The sequence below is a fragment of the Accipiter gentilis genome, chromosome 24, assembly GCF_929443795.1.
Source record: "Accipiter gentilis chromosome 24, bAccGen1.1, whole genome shotgun sequence".
Lineage (NCBI taxonomy): Eukaryota > Metazoa > Chordata > Aves > Accipitriformes > Accipitridae > Astur > Astur gentilis.
In genome coordinates, this window is record NC_064903.1 from 2,282,974 (window position 1) to 2,306,652 (window position 23,679).

Genomic DNA, 23,679 nt, shown 5'->3' on the forward strand with positions numbered 1-23,679 from the left:
GAGACATTTCAGCAAGAGATGAGTGAGCAAAGGATGCAACTCTGGCAGCAATCCACAAAAAAAGCGGTGAAGAAGCTTGTCATTTAAGACTGTTACAGTGAATGGTCTCTTCTCTGCTAGGATTTAAAATTGGGTGAACTCATTCTTGTGCATAGGGCAGCATATAACCTGTATATCACATAAAATCTGTGCATCATTAAAGAACTTTTTTGAAGCCATTACGCATGAATTTGGCCATTTGCTTCTACTCAGGCTTTTTCTTATTTGAAGCCATCACTGCATAAATATAGTGCAATCTGTGATGTGTTTTTTTTCCCGTTCATCTCTTTTTGTTAAGTCCCTGAAAGATAGAGTGCTGCTCTTTGTCAGAAGAGTTCCTTAAAAGAAACCCTGAAATCAGAATAATGCAAATTTTGCCTCCTGCAGTGTTTTGCACTGCTAGGACTGTTTCCTTGCATTCTGTGCTAATTTTTTTATTATTTATTTTGCTTCTGGATTATACTGCAATCTTTTCACAGTTAAAATTACATCAGAGTGTGAAACATCTGCCTAGGCTTTGGCTGTGCTCTGGACAATTCTGTATGAACTAAGAAACGTGATTTTGGTTAGGAATAGGAGCAGTAACTCCAACAGACAAATGCATATCTGTCCTCTGAGCAAATGGTTTATATGCACAAATCCTATGACAGTGGTTATTCCTGAATGAGTGCAACAAAAGTGTAGAGAATGGAAAAATTTGAAAAGCAATATAACTTAAGTTTTCGAAGAACTCTGTTGTCAATATCTGCCCTCCTTTTGTTGTTTAAGTCTCTGGATGATGATATCAGGAATTGATCTTTTAACTATGATCCAGCAAGGCAAGTAATAATGGATTTAGCATCAGTCATTTGGTTCCTTATAAGCCATGTGTTTAAGGAAAATACTGCTTCCTTATTTTCTTACATATTGCACAGGCATTCTCTTTAAAAGAGAATTAGCCATATAGTTTTCCTGATTTCATCCTGAGCAACTCAATACACAACTGTATTTCTTATATTCCTATTTGTGTGTTAAACATTTGTTGAATTCCACTTGCTGTTTTATTTTGCTGAATATCATGATACTCTTTTCTGAATCAAATAGTACATAGTGTAATATTAAGCTGTTAATTCTTTTAGATCAGCATGTTTATATATTATGATTTTAACATAGAAACTCTCTCAAGGTAGTACTGTGCTTGCTTGAAATAACTTCTGATTCTAACAGTGACATTGTACTCTTAAATCACTGTTACTATATTCATTGGCTTCTATGGATACACTTGGTAGGGTCAGCAGGTAGCATTGATTGTAAGCTTTTTAGAGTTTAACACCAAAGGCTTAATTTTGCTTTTTCTAAACAAAGTAATGGTCTTTTTTAATCTCTGTTTTGAAACTGAAGGTTCTAATAGAAAAGGAGTGGATTGCAATGGGCCACAAATTCTCACACAGGTAAGAAGAGCATTGGGTGCAGTGACTGGGTGAAGACTTGGCTATGAAACTAATATAGTGTTTTCAGGTTCATGTACTCCCATGAAAAATTTAAATGAAAATACAGGACAGAGGAGAGAAGATTTGGAAAATATTGGAGTGGGTGACAAAAAGCCAGTATCTGCTAGGGTTGTTATTTCACCAGTGCTTTTTTATTACTTTACAAAATCATACAGTCTTGAACAAATTGTATTATGAGTGTTTTCCTACCTGTAAAATCACATTTGTATTGTATGAGGAGTGCTGATGTTCTGGCAAGACACGTTAATTCTTCTGCAATCATCTCCTGGAAGAAAATACCAGCTAATGTTTTTCAGGACTTTTACCAAGTTGAAAGCATGAACTTGGGCCCAATATAGTGCTAAAAACCAATTTGACCTGCATTCTCTAGGCACATTAAAAATGCTATCATTGCTGTAACTGATAGCCTGCATCTAGTAGGGATATTACCTTGAATTACATCTTGTTATATTTACCATACAGAAATTAAACTGAGATGGTCCAAAAGAATATGAGGAGGGAAGGGACCGGTCTGTTCAGTGGTATTAACTTGCTAAAAATTGAAGTTTTGTTCTCGATGTGAAACCGATTCCTGTATTTAATAATAAAACAAATCTGTTTCCTTAAAGTATATCTGGGGGAAAATAAGTAATATGCACATCCTTATACTGGTATATAAGAAGCAGCAGTCAAAGATAAGCTGGTCATTATTGGCCAAGTAAATGTTCTGTGGTCATTGCTTCTGCTTCTTTAAGGACTCTTTTTACCGTTCTTGCTTTAAGACCAAAAAAACCCCCAGAAACCAAAACCTCCTTCTGTTACAAAGGATTGTTCCAAATATGAGAACTTGGCAATGGATACAAAAAGTACTTGAGACGTGAATTTCAGCATTGACTGAGAATATGAACTTTTATTCCAGTAGTCAGAATCATTCCTCTCATAGTGGTGGAGGGAAATCAGTCCTTCATGCTGCTTCATGCTTCCAACTTCTATTGCAGTTGGAATCACAGAACCAGGAACTGGGATTTGATCAGCTAGATTTCTGTTATAAGAAATCTTACTTCATTTCTCCACTTAAGTTTGGGGATGCTTTGTTTCTTTCTGTGGATTTCCAGGTTATATCCGTTCCTAGAAAAGGAGAATTCTTCCCCAAGCTTTTCCTCTTAGGAAAGAACAGTCAATACAGTACAGTACAATTACAGTACAATAGAGTGTTGGCTGCTTTCCAAAAATGCTATCATTCCTTTTCTGCTTGTTTTTTCTTTTGTGATGGGTTGTAATGAACACCAATAGATCCCTGGCTAGATTTCTATAGAACTAGTAGGGTTATTCTGAACTTCATCTAAAGCTGTAAAAATATTTTTTAATTGTTGTTTGGGGATTTTCTTTGTTTGAGTTTGGTGGGGTTTTTTTGTTCTGTCTGAGTAACTGCCTACCAGAATTTCACTCTTGATGTCCATGTGGAGCAAAGTCAGGTTGTTCTGTTGCTGCCTGTTGTGGCTATTCCTGCACCATGAAATATTCTCATATCCATAGAAGATTGTAGAGGATGCTTTTCATCCCCCACGCTGTTTCTTATTGTTCCTGGCAGACAGACAGAATCCCACCAATGTCAACTTTTTTCCCCCAATTAAGAGCTAGCATTAGTTTCTTATATTTGAGCAGTAGATGTTTTTTGGGAGACTATTGGGGTTTTTTCCCTTGTGCTAACGTTATAGCATAGGCTCAGGAACTCCTATTTCACAAATATTTCTTGTGATGCTTGCAACTGTTATGTAGGCTCTTCCATTGCTAATTTTACTTTAGAGAAAGGGACATTGCACAATTCTTGTCACTTCTCCCAGGCACCCCTGGAGAGCAAGTAATGCTGAGGGTGGCACACCTTAACATACAATTGCTGTAAGATAAACCATGTGGGGTTTTTCTCTGACTCTGCAGAATAATTTCTTATTCTAGTAGTGAAGAAAACTTCCCAGTTGTTTAACGGTGAGTGGATTCTTTTTTTGTTGGGTGACACAGGATATAACCTTGTTTTGCTTGCATTTTTCTAGGTGTGGCCATTTGGATGGTGACCCCAAAGAAGTATCCCCTGTCTTCACTCAGTTCGTTGAATGTGTCTGGCAGCTCATGCAGCAGTTCCCGTGCACATTTGAGTTCAATGAGCGTTTCCTTCTTGAAATCCATGACCACGTCTACTCCTGCCAGTTTGGCAACTTCCTTGGGATCTGTCATAAGGAGCGCGAGGATCTGAAGTGAGTTGGCAGTTTGTAGAGCCACAGTCTAGAAGTCCTTTTAAATGTCAGAAAAAGGGCAGGTAGTGTTTGTGTGTTTTTAATGTTAATTGTAGATTGGTTAAGGTTAACACTGTGTTGACAGATGCTTCAGCTCTACAGAAGTGTGAAAAAAAATTAAAGATTAATTATATCCGCAAAGACAGATGTTTCAGCTTGGACCACAGCAATAACTTGCAGATACCCTATTTGGATTAGATAGTGTCCATTTTAAATTATTATATATTCCTCAGTGATGTATGTTGTGTTTATCAAATTAATCAGATACTGTGTAAAAGATAATTTATAGCTCCCTTAATCTAATTCTACTCAGAACAGCTAGCGTTATTAATCCACATGATTCTTTTTTTTAGTGATTAGATGTTCTTTGTAATTGACAGAATCTTTGAGAAGACCCATTCTCTGTGGCCTTTCCTCTTACAGAAGAAGCAAGAATTGAGAAATCCTTTGTACAGAGGATTTACAGCATACAAAGAGCTTCAACCAAACACACTACCTTTCAGTTTCCAGTAAGTTGCTTATTTAAGAAGGGGGGCATTTCTTTCATTGTAAAGTAGGTTGGTAGTTAAGGTTTAATAAAACAAATTTTCACCGATTAGCATGGTTTGTTTTACCTTTCCCCTCCATTCCTCATCCATAAACTGAGAGTAGTAGTGCACAGGTAATTGCTAAATAAGTGCAGGTACTGTAATTTAAAATAATATTTTTTTCTTTGGTGTTGAGAAAGAGGGTGGGGAAAGGCAAGGAAAAGAACTTCACATGTGTAGATAGACCCCTACACACACTCTGCTCTGTCAAATTTACATGATAGGGTGGGCAATTGTTAAAGAAAGTTCCTCCTTTTCAATATATATTAAGTAAGTCTTTCAAACAGGAATTTCAGTGCCCAGTCACACCCAGGCTTATACAGTCAAGGTGGTTTTCACAAGAGGGATTTCTTGTTGCCATGTCTTTGCTTGCCCAGGGTGTTACAGCTGAAGTAGTTTTGCTTTGTTTCTGGCTCACTCCTGTTCTCTGCTGAGAGAGGGATGCAAATGTGGTTTTAAGTGCTATGTGTGGTTACTGACAGGCAAAGGGTTTTAATAAAAGTAGGGAGGTAGGACAAACTGAGGACTTGAAGGTGAACTGCCCAAGCCTCTGGTGAGCCTGATATAGAAAAAAAGTGTGTTTTTGTCTTATTCTAATACCTACTGCCAGTGCCTGTGGATCATAAGGCAGAAGTACTTAAATCCTCAGAAATTTTTTTAACATTATGAAAATTTGTCCATTAAAATCAATTACTAGTCTCAATTTGGTGAATTTTTTTTCCTTAAACAGCATCTAGTTTGTGGGCCAGTAGTGTGCAGTTGGCCACCTAATCCTCTTTTCTTGCCCTGTTCTTGAGGTTTTGGTGTGGGATGTATAATCGCTTTGACAAAGGAATGCATCCAAAACAGCATGTATTGGATCATCTGCTAAGCTGCATGAGCCAGAAGATGAAACTGGAGGACAGTGCATCTGAACTGGAAAATGTGAGTCCTGAATCTTAACAATATTTAAAATCACATGATGGTTTCGGCAAATATAACTGGGATTGAACGTTGGCACTGAATAATTGTTTCAACATGCTGTGCAGAGCTGGGCAAAATGATGTTGCTATAATAAATAGGTTTGATTACCCAAAATTCTCATCCACTAGGTAAAAGCTGTGTTTAGCCAAGTTCTGTTGCAGACTCATGATGTTCTAATTCTCTAAATGAAGCAGGTGTTAAAAGAACATCTGGGTTTCAACTCCACTTCCAGCAAACTTCAAGGGAGAGGGAGAGAAGAAAAGAATGGGCCTGCTTTCCCCCCACATAAATAACATGAATATATAAAAATATTCTTGGTTTTGGCTTGTCCCCATATTTTGCTTTCCTGCCTTCTCATTTGCAAGCCCCATTGGAAAAACTGACGATCAACCAGGTATTAAAACAGTTGAGTTACTTAAGTGGGTTTTCATGTAATGGCCAAAATGTAGCTGGATCGTGTAGGCTGAATTATCCTCTAAAAGTGGCTACCTCGGATTTGAAGTGCTCTGCTAAAACAAGACTGGGAATCTGGCACATTTACTGTTAGTGTTCTGTGGTATTGGAGAGCAGAGATCTTCTGTCCAGAATAACCAGTTTCTCTCCATCAACCCAGAATAATAAAGTAAACAGCAACACACTTCATAGTTTGGTCAGTTCTGATCAGATTCCCCAGAGTGCTATATTTATCTATGTGAAGATGTAGGTATCTATCTCAGCAGTGCAAGACAAGGAAAAGAAAAATGTAGTCTTGTTAGCTTTTGAAATGCTGTAGGTTTGTGTTTCCATATGTATTGGGGCTGGCTGAGATGGGGTTTATTTTCCCCATAGCCCTTATAGTGCTGTGCTGTGTATTAGTAGCTAGAAAGTTGTTGATCACACAGCAGTGTTTTGGCTACTACTGAGCAGTACTCACAGCATCAAGGCTGTCTCTCCAACATTCCCTCCCCTCACCCCCAAATGCCAGTAGGCTGGGGTGGGCAGGGTCTTTGAAAGGGGATGCAGCCACGAGAGCTGAAACAAACTGTCCAAAGGGATATTCCATACCATATGACATTGGCTCAGCAATAAAAGCTAAGAGGAAGGTGGGGGAGGCATTTGTTATTATGATGTTTGTCTTGCGGAGCAACCACTACATGTACTGAAGCCCTACATCCCAGGAAGTGGCTGGATATCACCTGCTGATGGGAAGTAGAGAATAAATCTTTTGTTTTCCTTTGCTTCCATGCATGGCCTTTGCTTCTGCTGTATTAAACTGCCTTTACCTTAAACCCTGAGGGGTTTTTTCCATCTTATTTTCTGCCCCTGCACCATCTTGCTGAGGAGGGGAGTGATAGAGTGGCTTAGTGGGCACCTGGCATTCAGGGTCAATCCACCGCTGTCCTGTACAGCTGCCTGAAAGAAGTGTGGCTTTTCTTTATGCTCAAGGCTCTACTTGCAATATCCTTTCTATGCATATTTACAAACAAAGCCAAAAATGCAAGCCACAAACAAACAAAAAAAACCCCTAAAATACAGTAGCGGGAGAGTCCTCTAAAAATACACCAGGAAGAAGACCTATCAGTGTCCTTTGTTAGGTTAATGTGAATGCTGAAAACTTTAGTTTTATTAATTAAACAATGATGTTTCTATCAAACATGTAAGGGTCTATGCCTGCGTACTTTAATGCTGGATTATAGAGCTGAAAAAGAGGCACTGGCACAGGCCTACTATGTTGACAGTTGTTTTTTGTGTATGTCTGACATATGGGAATAATAGCTTTCATTTTTTTTAATGTGTTTTTATTTGTGTAGAAACTTCCTTTCCTTGATGGTCCTTTGCCCAGTGAAGCTTGCTCCTTATCTAAAGTAGGACATGCTGCTTCAAAAACACCGATGCTCAACACTCCTCAGGATTACGAAGGGGAACCACCTCCTGTATTGAGCAATGGTGCCTCAGCAGGGGATATAGGTGTTGTGTCAGATGTGGACCAAAAGCACAAAGAGAACCTGTCTCCTCACCAGGACCTCCATGATCTTAATGACACCGTTAACATGTTAAATGCCGAAGCTAAGGATGGAAAGCCTCAGCACCATTGATCAGCTCTGAGAATTGTGTTCAGTGAAGCAGGCACTTGTGGTGGTGAGGCGTAAGGGAGCTGTGACTCCGCGAGGGTGTAGACCACCTAACCATTTACAGCTAAGTGTGAGTATGTATGTTTGCAGGGAGCTGTGCTTGCTGTAGAGAAGATGGTCCCCGTTTGGTTTGGTTTGCATCGTTTTGCAGTTCAAATGATGAAGATGTGTACAGAGCTGCCCAGAAGGCTACCTTGAGTTAGTGTAAACCTTATTTTTCAGTGAAAACACAATGTGTGTTTAAGGTTTATGACTGCCTTCCAGGACTGGTATTTCAAGCTGAAAGAAATCTTGGCCAATTAACATGGGGCTTAGGAGTTGTGCAGTGTTTATAACTGGAGCAGGAAAGACGCAATCCATTTGTTCTCAGTGGTGGTGCAAGGTCATCTTAAAATGATTAAAAAAAAAAAAAAAGACCCAAACTTTTCTTAGCTGTGAATGAATCTCTGCATGGACCCTCACCTTGTGACAGAACTGATTCATTTTTTGTTTCCTATGCATATTTGTTAAACAAAAACAAACCCCCCTGTGCCTTTTTATGGAGACCGTTTTAATGTCTAGCCACGCAACGTACTATTTTTATTATTGTAGTGTAGAGTGTAGTATTTGGTCTTCTTTGTAGTCAGTATTTTTAAACAAGGTTTTTTATCTGCTGCCGGCTTCTCCAGGATCTTTGCTGATCCCCTGAGTTTAGTAGCTTCTTTCTAAGCTGACCTTTCAAAGAATAAGCTTTTATGACCTCATTTCCTGATTGTGAGAGTGCAGCAAGCCACAAAGACAGCCTGTAACATGAGTTTTTGACAGAGGGAAGATTAGAAATGAGAAAAGATAGGAAAAAATATATGGTATTTTTCTCTTGGTTTTTTTTATGATCTTGTTTAAATTGAAGCAAGAGAGTAACTCTTTGTTCTAAGCTGGAATCAATGTGCTTTCCTCACATCCATCGATGAGGCAATAATTACAGATTAGGTGTGTTCTGTTATTGAAATGGGGCCTAAAATGATTACTTCACATCACATGCTGAGTGATTATAATGAATGTTATCTTCGATGTTAAAATTACATAAAGCGTAGAGATGTTTTGTCTGTACTGTCAAGATGTGGCAAGATAAAACAATATCTCTCACAGCAATGAACTTTCTAATTTTGTGAAGCTGGTGACAAAATGTAAGTTGTGATGTGACCCCTTGTTGGAACAAGAAGTGGACATCTTTGCTTGTGGCTGTGGCTCCAGCTTGGACTCACTCCAGTGCTTGTTAACACTACTTGGTTTCTTTAAACTGCAGTAATCTCAGCTGGAGATACTAGTTCAAAGTTGCAGGTTTAAAACAGAGATGTATATTCCATTTATACAGAAGTCTTGTGAAGAAACAAGGGCTTGTCTACCCAGGCAAATGGATGGCCCAGGAAAGCTGTTCTACAGTACTTGTTCCAGACAAGCTTCTATAGATGTGCTTAATTGCACAGAGAGTCCCTTTGTGCGGCTTAATTTAAGATGCTTTTCTACTTTCTTTTGGATCCTGTTGTTTAAATTAATGCTGCCATTAGGTCTTTAAATCAGTTTTTCTCTTTTATAAAAACTTGAAACAACTGAACATATTTTCTAAGTTAGCCTTCCCAATTTACAATAAAAAGTAGAAACATTCCATTATAGCATCATAAAATGCAGTAGCCATTGTTCATATGCTTATAACGTACGGTGGAATGACTAGGTTAGTTTTAGTGTTCAAGATAAAGTAGAAAATGAAAAAAACCAACCTCAAACTCCCCTGAGTGTCTCACTTTGGGTAAGAAAATATATATTTTATTAAGCATATCAAAAGACCCAAGGAGAAAGAGCAATACCTGAGAACACAGAGTTTCTTCAATGCCTAGAATGGCAAGAGAAACCTTTTTAAGTGTTGCAGGTATTTCAGTCTTAAAGCAAGTAATATAGTTGTTTTCAGGGTAGGAGTGAGAGAACTACAATGTGTGATTGATTTTAAAAACTAAGCATATAAAATACTGAAGCAGATAGGCTTAGGTAGAAGATGGTCAAAATTTGTTGTGTGGGTGCGTATAAAAAATACTGCATCATCCAACAGCTATATATTTTATTTTGAAGGATGCACGTTTCTGAATGCATCTTTTTTTAATCTCAAGTATCTGCTGTTGAGTCTCTTTGCTCCTAACAAGAGATCTGCTAAGCTCCTAATATTAAGTTAGATAGTCTACCAGCCTTTAGCTTTGCTGTATCCACGTACTCCTCAAGCAAAGAGATTGCACCCTAAGTCTTAATCTGGCTGCTCTAGTTACCCAGGGTCTGGAATCTGCTGTAGATTTCCACTGGAGGGTGTTTGGGAGATTATTTCCCTTTGCATCTTCATAGTGTAAAAGCTCAATTTCACACATGCACTTTGCAGTTTGGAGCCCATTTCATATGGACTGATAGATCAACCCTGTCTTTTCTTTGGAGGTGGTAGAAGAGTGTAGTGGATAGTATGCATGGCTTCTTAAATAGATAACTCCAAAATGGTAAATGAGACCAAGACCGGCACTTTTTAGGACCAGTTATTCTAGATATCATTGTTTCTTTTAATGTGTTCTCTAGTGAAAATTAGAGATACAGAACTGTAGACAATTTTGACTGACTACTTGAGGGATTTAGGTGTGCCATTGGCTAATCATTGCATAAAACCATTTTGGAGAAGGCTTCTATAAATGTTTACACATTGTCTTGTCTTTTGAATTACCATAGATTACCTTGAAAAAAAGTATAATAATCTTTGCTTATCCCTAAAACGTGACGCTGACATCTCTACAAATCCTTCTTGACTACAATATTACTACAGGTTAATATAACCATGAAAAGATTACTTCAGACACTGAAAGTATTAGTAAGCTTTTAGTAATCTTGCTGCTTTTGACTTCAGAAACAAAACAATGGATGACTTTATACTTTGAAATGCAAAACCTAGCCAAAAAAAAAAAAGGTAATGGTCTGTCTTTTTAAACCTCTTGGATTTAATATATACAAACCTGGTCAAAGTCTACAACGTACTAAAAATCATTCATGCTGGTGCTGTAAATGTACAGAGCTGGAAAAGATTCCAGGGTTTCCGGGCTTTCCATGAGATTATTTGTTTGAAAACCGATTAGCTAGAACCTTTGTAGTTTTGACGGATACTCTTGAGTGTTTCAAGACCAAAAATGAAAAGCTGTTCAAAGCACTGCAGTGTGTCCTCAGGTCTCTGATCAGCTAGGATTGGCTTCCCAGAGCCTTGCAGAAAGCCTGTGTTCACTTGTTGCTGAGTGTCCTGCTGACAGTGGTGAGCGACTTGATTATATGTTCCCTAAAAGTGTTGAAGGAAATCTTAAAAGCTGTTACGTCGGAATCTTCTTATGTAAGCACTGTGTAGGTGAAAAGTTGCTATAACTTATTTATTCCTAGTGAAGCATCCATGCATCGTGAAGTCACGAATGCTGGGTTTTCTTATTTGGAGCTGTTAAGTGAGCAATGCAACTTGCTGCTTTCTGTTTGGACTCCTCTGACTGGGAGAACTGGGTTGGAGGAGGGATCCTATTTGCTGCGAATGGGCTCTGTGTAAAACTTTTCTGGAGTACCTCTTGCTTTACTAAGATACTCCATGGTATTGTGGTTTCATGCCTGTACATAGTGTCTCTCTTGCTACAAATAGGTATAGCATTGCAATGGGCAAGTGCCTGTAATATTCTGCATTAAAGCTACTACTTTGAAGTAGAAGAGGGACTCGCGTAGCTTTACTTCTTGGTTGAAAAGTCTTAATGTGAACTTCACAATGCTGGATTCTTAAATTGTATTTTGTTTTGCAGTTGTCGCCTGTGGTAGAGAAAATCCAATCGGTGCTGTTTGCTTTACAGAAAAAAAGGGAATAATTGGTTTGCCCACAGGTGTTGTAGTTCTCAATTGGCCCTCTTTCATGGGAGAGAAAAAGCAGTTTGTTAAAGCCTATAGGCATAACATACCTCTAGCTGCATGTTCTGTTCCTGCTCTTAGTAAATGCTTTTCAATTAAGTGTTAAGGAGTAAAATGCACCTGCTGTGTGGGTGTTCACTGGTACATAAAGCTACTCTGGATAGGATGGGGAAGGAGGCTTGCTTGTAGGTAGCTGGTAAGCTTCAATTTGCTTCAGTAAGCTTCTGAAGTCCTGGTGAGAGAGATGTGCTGGGAGCTGAATGTGCGCAGAGCTTCACAGGATCTCTGCCTTGTGTTAGAGCTTGTTGGGTTACAGGTGGAAATCTCCATGTGGGTGAAGTGCCCCATGTCTGTTGTTTCCAGCACGTTTGGAGATGGTGAGCCATAATAGGTCTCAGAAAGCACCCTTGCATCTAACAAAGCTGTAGCACCTGCAGGGAAAGCATTTAAAAGACCTCTTGTGCCAGATGCTGCTTCAGTTCACTTTCTGGCAAAACTGGTCTTTGGGTAGCTTCAGTGCCTGATGGTTGCTCCCCCAAAGGGACCAGTTCTTGGCACCGCTTAGTAATGAATATTTGCAAGTGACCAGGAGAATTCAAAATGTCTGCTGTTTTGCTCTTCTCCCCTTCCCCACCACTCTGCATTGAGTGCTGCGGTCATTTTTGTACAGACCTAACAGTTATTCCTTGTTTATGTACTGTCCCTCTGGCACATATAGGCACTTTGTGTGCCTCAGAGCAGAGTGGGGGGAAGAATCTGTTCTGAATGTAGTAGTTTTGTTTTAATTAATACACAGCACTTAATTAATTAGATGAGGAATGTCTCGAACCAGGTGATGTTAAAGTCCATGTTTTTGTAAGCATCTTTAGCACTAGGAGCAGCCAGGTCGGTGCCAATTGCCGTCGGTGTAATTTGTTAGGGCAAGTATTTTAATGTACAGCGCTGCATCCTTTTGGCATCTCTGAACTACAAAAGCAATGCAGAAAGAGGGTAGGTTAGAACGGCTGACCTATATCTCTTCTCATATCATTTATCTATGTATATGCGTCTGTATTTATGTAGCAGCATACTACTGGAATAACTTGTAGCACTGGATCTAGTCATATGTAACTGAGCACACATGTACTTTTCCTATCGTCCACAAACTGATCTTTGTAGGAACGTACCTAAAATTGTGTGTAGTACTCAGCTGAAAATTGTAAATGTTTTTGCTCTTTCTGTAAGTCAGTCGCTATTTTTGTCGGTGTAACTGTTGAGGGACAGTTGTATAAAATTGTGGATGATGAAATCCCATATTCTTGAATGTGCTGCAATGGCTGTATACATGTAAGTCATTTTAGTTAATGCACTGCTTAAAAAGAAATTGTACCATGTTTAGAGGAGCACTGTGTCTTTTTTTTCTCTAAATGTATTTGTTCCATGAAGTTTCACTTGTATTACAGTTTATTTTTATTCCCTACAAGAATAAATACTTTGCCTTTTTAAAGTAAATGACTAGACTGTTTATTGGTTAATTAAACTCAAAGCAGAACTTCACCCTTTGAAATGTGAAATCAATTAAAGACTAAGTAGTGAGCTTATCTTAAGGTGAGTGTGATTCCACTTTCCCTTCTTTTACAGAATAGAAACTAGGTGACCTCATTGGTTTCAAAGGGACTGCTGACTGCAGCACTGCTCAGTCTTTAAAAAAAAAAAAAAAAAAACAAACACAAAGTAATAATACTAGTGAAGCTGTATTAAATCTTAGTATCTTCTGCACACTTTGTTACTCTGATTTTTTTTTTTAATTAGATTTTTCTTTATGTATTAAAACAGAATACCTTTTCTGTGTTTTCTTCCTCCTGGAAAGCTGTCTAACCCTCACTTGTGGATAAGTCTGTTTACAGGTGGCTCCAGGCTGACTTAAAAAGCTTTCCGGGAAGGAGCTAGACCTTTCTTCTGGCTGGCTGTAAGGAATAGAGTCTGACCTTTGTGGGTGTTGTGTGGTACCAGGTGAATAGATGTTTTTTCTGATAGCTTTGAATGAAGAATCCACAGTCCAGCTGCTGATGGTATCATATAAAAATGCTCTTTATCCAATTCTTTTTAATTGTAACTTCAGTAGTGAGTCAAGGTGGGGGGTTTTTTTGAGTGCTAACTGAAGTGAGGTGGGAGAATGCTCAAGGAAGAGGGAGATTCCAGGTGCAAAACTTGCCTCATGTTTATAACCAAGGTTGGAATTGGTGCTTTAATAACTTACAGCTGTGCAGCAACAGTCAAATCCAACAATTAAATACAGATTTGCAAAGCAGAGAGAAATTAAGTGATATGTGTTAATTTTATGTTTACAAGGCTTTACAGAATGCTTCAGGATGCCATTTGGATTGGTAAATTAATGTAAATGGTTTAAATCTGGCAAAGCAAGGTAGGCTATTTTAGTAATTAATTTTAAAATAAGCATCTGGAGGGTTTTCTTAATACTCTGTGTGGGAGCTGGAGGAGCTGAGTGACAGGGATGTGACTTGGAAGAACGTGCAGAAGGTCAGCAGGAGAGATGGAGGAACCATTTTTCCCAGGGCACTTTAGCACCAGACCATCCAGCCTCTGCTCCTAAATACAAAAAGCCCTGAACCATCCAACGTCAGTGTGGGGGGGAGTCAGCCTGTGAGCAAAAGGAATAGAGCCAGGACCAATACCTGTTACCCAGCCCTGATGAGTATTTTCCACTGCAATGTGTGCCCTAAAAATGGGTATTTCTTTTCTATTATTAAGGCAAAAAAAAATAAGCCTGACACTTGGGTATAGTCAGTCCCCAGATGTTTCAAAGTCTTTTTTCCTTCTTGCTAATTTTAAGTGTTCTTAATATTGCCAGTGAAATCCTTCATTTACCTCAATTTGACTTGCCTTGCATTTAATTGGATTATTAGCATTAACACTGACTCAAATTGATAAAGCTGTAATTTACACATTTGGGGAAAACTTACTGTCTGTTTGACAGCATCTTTGCTGAGGATGATTTAAAACTTCCCTGTTGAAGCTAACTTTAGCTTTGAGGGGGCAGGTTCCATTTAGAGTCATCGTAGGAGTATTGCTAAAGACTTATGTTTTTAACAGGTCTCAGGAAATACCTTATGCTGAATAAAAATACTGATCATTAAACTTGATTGGAGGTACGTACTGAAAGATCACTGTTTTAAGGTCAAGTCTGCTGTTCTAAGTTCAGATAGAAAAAGCAGTTGAGTTAGCCTGCTTTCTTGTTGAGGTTCAGGTTCGTATGTGCCAAGGATACCTTGAAATATTGATTTGTTTTCATTCTGCATCAGCGTGTTCTTTGTTGCAGTAGAGCAATAATACTTGATTTTTTTGGTAGCAATGTAACTTTGTACTCAAGTTTTATTCGGTTCAGTTACCATCACTTAAAGATGGCAGTGATGATTTGGTAGAGATATATTGGTATTAAGGCTTCATTCATATATGTAAAATGGACAAACTTTGCTGGTATTGAAATTTTTGGGTTGATGACTTAAAAACAAAACAACCAAAACCAAACAACAAAAAAAAAACCAAACAAAAAAAAACCCACAGAAAAACCAGCCAACCCAGACCAGCAGCAGAAAGAGCATCTTTTAATCTGATTACACAGGCAAGGACATGAGATACTCTGACTGCTCTCAGTATGGTGCAGGAACAGGATTAAACCTTCACCGTAGCCATTTGCTGCTGAGGTGTCTTAATTATAATTTCTACTGCATGTGATCAGCTTCTAAATCCAAGTGTTCTCCTGTAATTTGTATTTTCTTTCACTTGAGGGGAGTGGAGGGGACTGGGGCAGATACAAAACCCAGTAGCCTTAAGAGTACTAACCCTTCTGTAAGTCAGACTAGAGCCCTGTTTCCCATGGCTCTGTTGCAGTGGTTTGGGGAAAAGTGAACACTACTTACTGAATCTAGATTCACACACCCCCAAACCCTCCCCGCCTCAACAAAGAACAGTTCTCAGAGTGTGCTCAGCTGTGGGAGAGAAGCAAGGAATCCAGTGTGAGTGGGAATCAAGAAAAATATATACATAAGCCCCCTTGCAAAAAAAAAAAAAAAAAAAACAACCAACCAAACATGTATGGATCCGCAGAATTAGCAGGCGCTGCTCTTGGCCGATAGCTTTGCAGGCTAGCACACTGGGAGCCAGGCAGATACATGGACTAAAGGCTGAGGCTGACTGGACTCTCCAAAACTTGAGTATTCTGTAAGTGTTCCAGTTTTTGTGCAGTATCTAAGGGCAGTCCCCTCCCTGGTGAGGCACTCAAAGGGACTTAAGCTTAACACAGACTTTTACAGCTCTTGCCTGACAAGGGAAACCAGAGAGAAGATAAAGATACGGGGAGTCCGTTTGCCATTTTAAGGAAATCTGGTCCAATTCTTGTGTTTTATCCTATTCATATATCCCTTCATACAGCATTTTAGCTCTTGATACTTTCCTTTTCCTGTTGTTTTTTTTGTTGGGTTTTGGGGGTTTGGGGTTTTTTGGATGATCAGTAACATTTTGAAAGCATTGATTTTTGTGGTGCAGTGATCCAATGTGTGTGTGGCTTGAGAAAAGTGTTTGGGGGAAATGTGGCAATTCATACGGATCAGAAATTCTGTTTCTGAAGGGTGGTTGTTGCAGTCTTACGTGCTGTTGGAGAATCCTTTAAGAGCAGATAGTTCCCCCATGCCTGTTCTTACTGCCTGATATTTTGAATAATCAAAAAAACCTTATTGAATATATGGCTTGTGATCTCAGGGCAAAGATGCTTTTGGGGGTGGCATGAATCAGAGCTTAGGAATGAAAATAAGCACATCTTAGCATTGTCAAATAAAAGCAGAGAAGACCCCCTAGGTTCTCCCAGGAACAACTTCTAAGTGTTGCCAGTCCTGGAGCACGCTTAGAAGAGTGTACTGGGGCAAACAGGCAGATTTATGTGAACAATCAGTGTCACGCTGGTAACTCGCGTAATGAAGAGCGGGCACGTGCTCAGTTTGGTTTCTGTATTTCAGGTCCTTAATGATCATCTTCTCGCATCGGTTCACAGCTGCTGGCTCCAGCACATCCTCGAATCTAAAAGGAAAGCAGCTCCTGGAAGGCGGTGGAAGCAGGGAGCCGTCTTGCAACACCGCTGAACTTCTGAGGCTCCGATGCTGCTGAAATCCCTCGAGGAATTAGAGCTCCTGGAGGAAAAGAAAGAGTTGCTGGATTCCTCCTTCAGTTCTAACTACATATTTTGTGTGTTAATGCACCCATTAAATTGTGAAGTGCCTGAGAGGGCCCTGGGAGCTGTTGTTGTGTGGGTGCATACAGTTTAAGCAAGGGATGGTCCGCAGGTGTTTGTGCCTTCTCGTGGTTAATACGTGAATCACACTGCTGCTGGAGCCACCTCCAAGCTGGGTGGTGAGAAGGTGCCCAGCAGAATAGGCAGGTCTAAGCACTGGAAGGCTGCGAGTGGATGTTTTGATCAGCACGGAGGGAAATTCCCAAGTTCAAAGGCTTTGCTGTGGTTTGGCAGTGACTTAGAGTTCAAAGGCAGGAGTCAGAAGTAGCCCCATACAATAACTGCATTTCCAACCTTGAGGACTGTTAGTAAATCCTTAATCCCTGCTAAATGATTTATTTGGTGCTGTTTAGTGCTAAACTTTTAAATCGGAATGTTTAGCAGTGTTAAATCAGAAAGCTCATTACCTCTTTTCAGCTGTGTTAATAACTATAATCTTTTTAATGGAAGCAACTTCATTGGACAGGACTTGCCTTCCCCAAAAAACTTCTTGACTGACATTAAATATACTTCTGCCCTTTAATTATTCCCCAATTAATGGAGGGCTGATAAAGGAGTTGCTTTGCCTGCAGCATGTGTCAGATCAGCCAGCGGTTCGGGGCAGCCTGGTTGCACTTGGAGCTCAGGCAGAAGGTGAAGGCTTCTCCCGACTCCTCAGCCTTCCCCCATGTTTGAAGCATTGGGAAGCTTATCCAAAATGGGTCAGACTTATCAGTCGCCTCTCCTTGGGCTCCTGTTTGGGGTTTATCTGAATCTGCTGATTTAAATATTCGTGCAGGATGCTATTTAACATGTCTCTTTGGCTGTTAAGGGAGCACAATGAGTATTTCAGTTTGCGTTCTTCCAGTTGAGGGTGGATTTATCAGCGAGTACTTTGTACTTTTTGCTTCATTAGTATTCGGTTTAATCTTACCAAAGAGCTGGTCTTGTTTCTCAGATTTCTTGGTTAACAACTAAACAGCAGCAGCAACAACAAAAGAATATGCAGTTTATCATTAAATTTTCCATTCAAGGATTTTCCTTTCATCTCTTAAGTTCCCTTACAGTTTCCTACATTTCATATTTTCTAATGTGTATTCATTTCGTTGTCTATATTCCCTTTTTTCCCCTTTATAATACACTGTCTTTTTAATTGCTGCTTTTATTTCTGCATTTTGTTGAAGGGGTTTCCAGTCAGGCTTGGCTTTTCTGACTGCAGTATCCCCGTTGTGGTTGCAGCTTCTTGGTGCTTAATAAACCCTAACTCCCCACTTTTGCTCCCATGTTTATCCACGTTCCTCCTACTTGATAATTCCATTCATAGTGCTGACTTTGGGAGACTGACCTTTTTGAAGTCACAATCTATTTTTGAGTGAATTTGGAGAGAGTGAAACTATGAGGAAGCCAGAAGTCTTAAAACCTATCAATACTGAATGCTTGCCTGCTCTCTGTGCTTTTCACAGCGTGACTACAAACTGTGAGTGCTGTGGTGATGGCAGGGACATCATAAATGTTTTGCAGAGCCCCCTGATTTTACTTCTTGCAGCTGTGGAGATTTTTCTGCTGGATAATTCGGTTCCCCTCTCGTTATCTAGTACAGCTGATAACGTTGCCTCAAACTGTCAGACCATTCTTGCTCCACCGCTGAAAAGTTTGGAAAAGCTTTAAAGGGAACTGGATAAAATACGATTACACTTACCAGCTGACAGCTTTTGATAAGACAGCCCAAACACTGCTTCCCACTTGTTTTGTTTGCCCCTGTAAAGTTTTCTGCCTTGCTATGTGCTGCTTAATTTTACGAAACCGAAGAAGTGGTTTGTTCTGGCAGGTGTAGCTGGGAGGGAAGCCTAAGGAGCAGCTCCGGTGAGAAATCTGGACCATCTTCGGTGCCTTTTGTCCTTCTTGTGTTTATTAAACAGCTCTGGATGTTGCGAATGGTCATTTGTATTGCTCTGAAAGTGGAAAAGGTGGTCGAGAGAGGGGTTAAGAGGGAATCCGTTTGGGTGATTGGCAGCAACCAAAGTAACGTAGAGGCAGGTGCTGCAGCAGGGAACGCGCTGCCCTGGCAGGGGACTCAAACCGCCTGATGCCCTGCGATTTCTTCAAGGAAACGGTGAAACAAACGCTTTGTGTCTGCTTGGATGGGTCAAGCTGCCTCCAGCACCTGTCCCAGCCTCCCCCCACCTCGCTGCCCCTCTCTATATTTACCCAGGGGGAGCTTTCCAAGAATGGAAGTGGTAAGATAAAACCCCAGAGGGGCTAAAATTAGCCCCAGCGCCCTGGCCCTTCTCCCCGCGGTGGCATTTCAGCTGTGAGCTTGACAGCCTGTGTCGTTCCGGTCACACAGAGCGGACGTCCATCCCCGATGCAGCAAGATCCTCTTTCTCTCCTGTTTGTTTTTTTGTTTGTTTAAACCAAGGCAGAACTCGCCATGGGACCGTCGCTGCCTTACATGCCCTGGCCATGAGCATCACCTGCCTCCCAAAGGTAAGGCAGCAGCATAATGACGCCTGGGCAGCATCTGGCAATTGAAGGTAACTTGGGAACCAGTTGTAAAAGCATGAGTGTATTCTCTGTCCCCTTGAGCTCCAGTCATAACCTCTTTTTTGGGGGGGTCTACAGATGCACGGACAGCTTCCTTCAGTTCAAGAGGTGACAACTCTGGTTTGGGCTTTTCTGGTTGAGGAACGTCTGTGAGGTCCCCACGCGAGTGCTTACGCCGTCAAAGTAACGTCCCTTTGGAGATGCTTATTTGTGTGTTCAGGGAATGCTGCAGCTAGGTTTTTTTTTTTTTTTTTTTTTTTTTACTTTTCCAGACCATTTCCCTTGGGAATATAACTGGGCCATCTTTTTGAATCAAATCTGCAATAAATCCCCTGCTCTGTGAGCCACATTGGGTGGGTTTCCAAAGCTCCAGAGCTCGTTATCAGCGCGTCTAATGAATAACAGTAATGTTATAATTCCACATATTTCTATATAAATTGCCTGGGTTAGTGTAACAGGTGGGAGCGCAAGCAAAGCTTTGCTGTCGCTCACTGCCATCAAACTCGCTCTGCTTAACCAAGCTGCGAAGCTGCGCAGGTGACCTTGCACGGGGGATTCCTCTGAGCTCGCATGACTTGCCATCGCAGGTGGATGTGGGACGCGCCTCCTGTGACTGCCTCGTTACTGCCAGGCTCGTTTGCAGAAAGAGGCTAATTGCTCGGTGCAGCTCCTTGCCTCCTCCAAGGGAGGATCAGAGGAGCCGCTTGGGGAGACCGAGCTCTGCCACTGCCACCTCTCCCCAAGGAAATACGAGATGCTGCAGGGCTGTGATGTGGCGAGACATTCCTCTGCCCTTCCCGGCGGGCGGCATTTCCCAGCTGCTCAGGTGCCGGCCGGGATATCGCATTCCTCTCCCCCGCTGCCGTTCGGCTACAGCGAGGCCAGATCCTGCACCAAGCGCCTGGCAAACGTGTTGGGGTTCAGTCCCAGCTCTGGTCTGATCAGCTCGGTATCCCCTCACCTTCCTCCCACCACTCTGTACCCCCCACTATAAAAATCCCAGACACTTCTCGCAGCCGTGCTCCTCGGGGTTGAGTAGGCAGGAGCGAGGAGAGGGTTTGCGGAATTCAAACGTTGACGTCGTCTCGGGAAGGGCGATGCTGGACGTCCTTAATCAAACTGGCCACCTTCACGTTCACTTCATCTCCTGTTTTGAAATCCAATCCCTTTAAAAAGTGGCAGGGTGTAAAAACCTTGCCATGCTGCCAGCTTCTAAATCAAAATTCCTCAGGGTTTTCCGTGCGTTCCAACGTACTTGGAAGTGCAGGTGCTGGTGAGGCTTCCAATAGAAGCCTTGGCCGATAGGTAGCAGAGTTGATTCTCGCTATTTTCCAACGTGCTCTTCACTCAGCAGCTCCCACAGAGAACAGCTGGATGGGGTGATTTCTGAGGATCTTGGGAAAATGGGTGGTTTCATCCACTGGTGAGGTGCAGCGTCCTTGCAAGAGCCTGTGGCCACCCAGGAGCCATCCTGAGCTCAAGGTCTGAGTATCCCATGAGTAGTCTCGTACCCTTTACTGCCTCAGGGGCTAGCAGTACAGCATTAAATCATTAAACAAAACCCAAACAAACAAACAAACAAAAAAAGCCTGTGAGCTCCCCATGCAGCATTTGAACTCCAACACCCAATTCAATTATCCCAGTGTGTTCTCGATCACAACATGTTAAGGGGAGGTGGCCCACGTACGTGCTACAGCAATGACCTCTGTCTTTACCTTAGCCCTTCACTAGTGGAATTCCTCACCTGTGGTGACAGGGCGATAAGCATGTCCGCAGCATCATAGTCCAATGTGTATTTGCCTTTTTTTTTTGAGAATCTTCCTTAAGTTGTGTATAAAAATAATAAAAAGATAGTGTTGGTGGCAGGAGGCCGGTTCTAACCCAGCGGTGCTGCTGGTTTTGTTGTCCCGTAGATCTTTGGCTTTACCTTTTATGATGAAAGCGGTACGTGGGAGACAGACCAAAAAAAAATGAGCCTAATGGATATCACTAAAATGTTCTCCATGCTCCAGCCCAGAGAAGACGAAGATGACAACGGAGAAAGTGAGGAGCTGAACCGAGCGGTGTCTGAGGACAATTACCAAACCCTTGATAAGCTCTTGTCCCAAGACAGGTACAAGAGGTTCATCAACCGCCGGAGCGGCTGGGGCGTACCCAGCACCCCGCTGCGCCTGGCCGCCACGTGGGGCCGCGTCAGGAGCATGAAGGTCCTCTTGGCCCACGGAGCGGAGGTGGACAGCCTGGACGTGAAGGCTCAAACTCCGCTCTTCATGGCGGTCAGCAATGGCCACCAGGAATGCGTGAAGGTCCTCCTGGAGGCAGGGGCCAACCCCGTTGGCAGCATCTACAACAACTGCTCGCCGCTGCTCATCGCCGCGAGGGATGGGAACGTGGACATCCTGCGGCAGCTCCTGGACCACGGCGCGGAAACCAACGTTCAAGCGAGGTTGCCCGAGTGGGCCGCCAACTCGGTGGCTTGTTCTGGTCCCCTCTACCTCGCCGCCGCGTACGGGCACCTGGAGTGTTTCAAAATGCTGTTGCTTTATGGTGCCGATCCCGACTATAACTGCACCGAGGAGAGGGTGATCGCCCAGATCAAGGAGCCCAAGACTCTGCTGGAAACCTGCCTGAGGCACGGCTGCAGGAGCGAGTTTATTGAGCTGCTTATTGACTTTGGAGCCAACGTGTACTTGCCCAACATCACGGTAGATGAGACGGCACCCCGCAGCGAGGGCCTGGAGCTGCTGCTGCAGGCGAGAGGTAATCTGCATGCGTGGCCCCGGGGCTGGAAATGAGCGCTAATTTTGCTCGTTTGGGTGCAAGTTGCTTCAGATTCCCCTTCCCTTTACCTCTGCTTCCTAAGAGCCTTACCCAGGCTTTCATATGAGCTTTGACTCCCTTTGCAGCATCGCTTGAATGCATGGGTGTCTCTAGTCTTGAGTATCATCACTATTTTACTCTGAACTCTTATTCCTTCCTCTCCCCCAGTGATTGCTGTGTTCAGGCCAAAAAAACCCAAGTCTCCAATACCAAACACAGCCAGAGAAGGACATCACAAGGTTATGGAGAATAGGTCTGCCACTGGTGATTAAGTCTGATGGTTTGGATACACACTCTACTGCAGGAAACTCCTAAAACAAATTGCTGGGATCTGGGGGACTGTCACGGGAGGGTTTCTTTCTAACAAATATCCACCAAACGTCCCTGATTTCCACTGCTGGCTGTAGCTGGAGGCAGGCTACCTTGTTTTGGGTCTGGGGGGTGACTCAGTGCAGCCACCACATACGTTTACACGGTTATCTTCCCCCTTGGACTCGCCACAGCATCTGCTTTTCATGAATCTTTTTAGATGCTTGCTAAAGAAACCGCTTTCAGTGAGGGCCCTTGCTGCGGTCTGTGCTGCTCCGGAGCACGCAGGGACTTCCACAGCCTGTTTTTTCCACTTAATATAAATCTGTTGGATAAAAGGCTGCTTTTTGCCATTCCTCTCCTTTCTGCTGCTCAACTTTGGCTCTCCTGTACTGCTTATGTCCAGAAAAACTGCACTTATTTCTATATGATGGTGGAAGATTTCATTTCTGGATGCCCAGCTCCCGTGAGACGCGTGCTGCAAAGCTGAATGCGCGGTGTAACGAGCCCTAGCAAAGACATTTCGTTTTGGTCTCTCGATGTCCCTTTGCTCAGGATAATGCCCGGGTTGGAGGGGAGCGGGGTTGCGTGTCTCAGAGGTGACCATCTCATTTTTCCTCCTTCTCCTTACACAGCTCATCCCAAGTCCTTGATGTCCCAGTCTAGGCTGGCAATGAGACGTCTCCTGAAGCAGGCTGGGCGCCCGCACGCCCTGGGCGAGCTGGACGTCCCGATGGTCCTGGCGAACTACCTCCGACACCAGCCGTGACGCGCAGCCCGCCACGAGAGACGCCTACCCCCTGCGTGTGCCCAGCACCCCAATTAAAAGCCGCTCTGACATCCGCGCGTGGTGTGAAACCGCCCTGAATTTGTGGTCGCAAAGTAATTTTTGCTTACGAGGTGCCTCCAAAAAGCAGCACCAGTGCGAAAAGATGGGAAGGGAAGGGGGGGAGGAGAAAACAGGAGGTGATGGGTGATGGTAGAGCAGGATCTGATTTAGCCGAGTTTGGCTTGCAAGCCTCTTCACTGAAGGATTTTACACCTTTAATTGATACTGGTTGGAGAAGGAGCTGGGGAAAAGGCATGGAGGGCAGAGGGAAAGGAGCAAAGGCTGCTTTTACCTCCTCCCCTCCTGGGGAAGAGCGGGAAGGAGGGAGGCACGACCGGGCTTCGTGCCTGCACGTTTTCCCCGCAGCGTGGCCTCAGCTGCCTCTGAACCCCCTTTCCCAGAGAAGTTTCCAAGTGCCTTCTCCGTTCGGGATCCCAGTGAGGGCAGAAGGGAGGCTGGACCTGGCCGTGCGTGCCCAGCCCATCACGGTGCGCAGGGTGCTCCCGGCCCCGAGGACACGT

The 23,679-nt window shown here is 42.5% G+C and overlaps 2 protein-coding genes across 8 annotated transcripts in view; both read left to right on the plus strand.

The window, feature by feature from the left end:
* MTMR8 (myotubularin related protein 8) overlaps positions 1 to 12,866 on the plus strand; it is a 26,123-nt gene extending 13,257 nt beyond the window's left edge. For all 4 annotated transcript variants that reach the window (XM_049827634.1, XM_049827633.1, XM_049827635.1 and 1 more), the window contains 5 exons: positions 1,420 to 1,469; positions 3,560 to 3,760; positions 4,180 to 4,308; positions 5,184 to 5,310; positions 7,140 to 12,866. In XM_049827634.1, the coding sequence (XP_049683591.1) occupies positions 1,420 to 1,469; positions 3,560 to 3,760; positions 4,180 to 4,308; positions 5,184 to 5,310; positions 7,140 to 7,424 (792 nt within the window). In that variant the 3' untranslated portion in view covers positions 7,425 to 12,866. The remainder of the gene's footprint in view (positions 1 to 1,419; positions 1,470 to 3,559; positions 3,761 to 4,179; positions 4,309 to 5,183; positions 5,311 to 7,139) is intronic.
* ASB12 (ankyrin repeat and SOCS box containing 12) lies at positions 7,455 to 23,237 on the plus strand. 4 transcript variants are annotated; one of them, XM_049827650.1, is made up of 4 exons: positions 7,455 to 7,530; positions 16,406 to 20,149; positions 21,114 to 21,960; positions 22,965 to 23,237. In XM_049827650.1, exons 2-4 carry the CDS (start codon positions 19,955 to 19,957, stop codon positions 23,096 to 23,098), a joined length of 1,176 nt encoding a protein of 391 aa, XP_049683607.1. In that variant the 5' UTR covers positions 7,455 to 7,530; positions 16,406 to 19,954; the 3' UTR covers positions 23,099 to 23,237. The 4 variants fall into 4 exon arrangements, with proteins under 4 accessions (XP_049683607.1, XP_049683609.1, XP_049683608.1 ...); XM_049827652.1 differs by having other exon boundaries at positions 16,406 to 19,143; XM_049827651.1 differs by lacking the exon at positions 7,455 to 7,530 and having other exon boundaries at positions 19,113 to 19,143; positions 19,279 to 20,149.
* Positions 23,238 to 23,679: the final 442 nt, after the last annotated feature.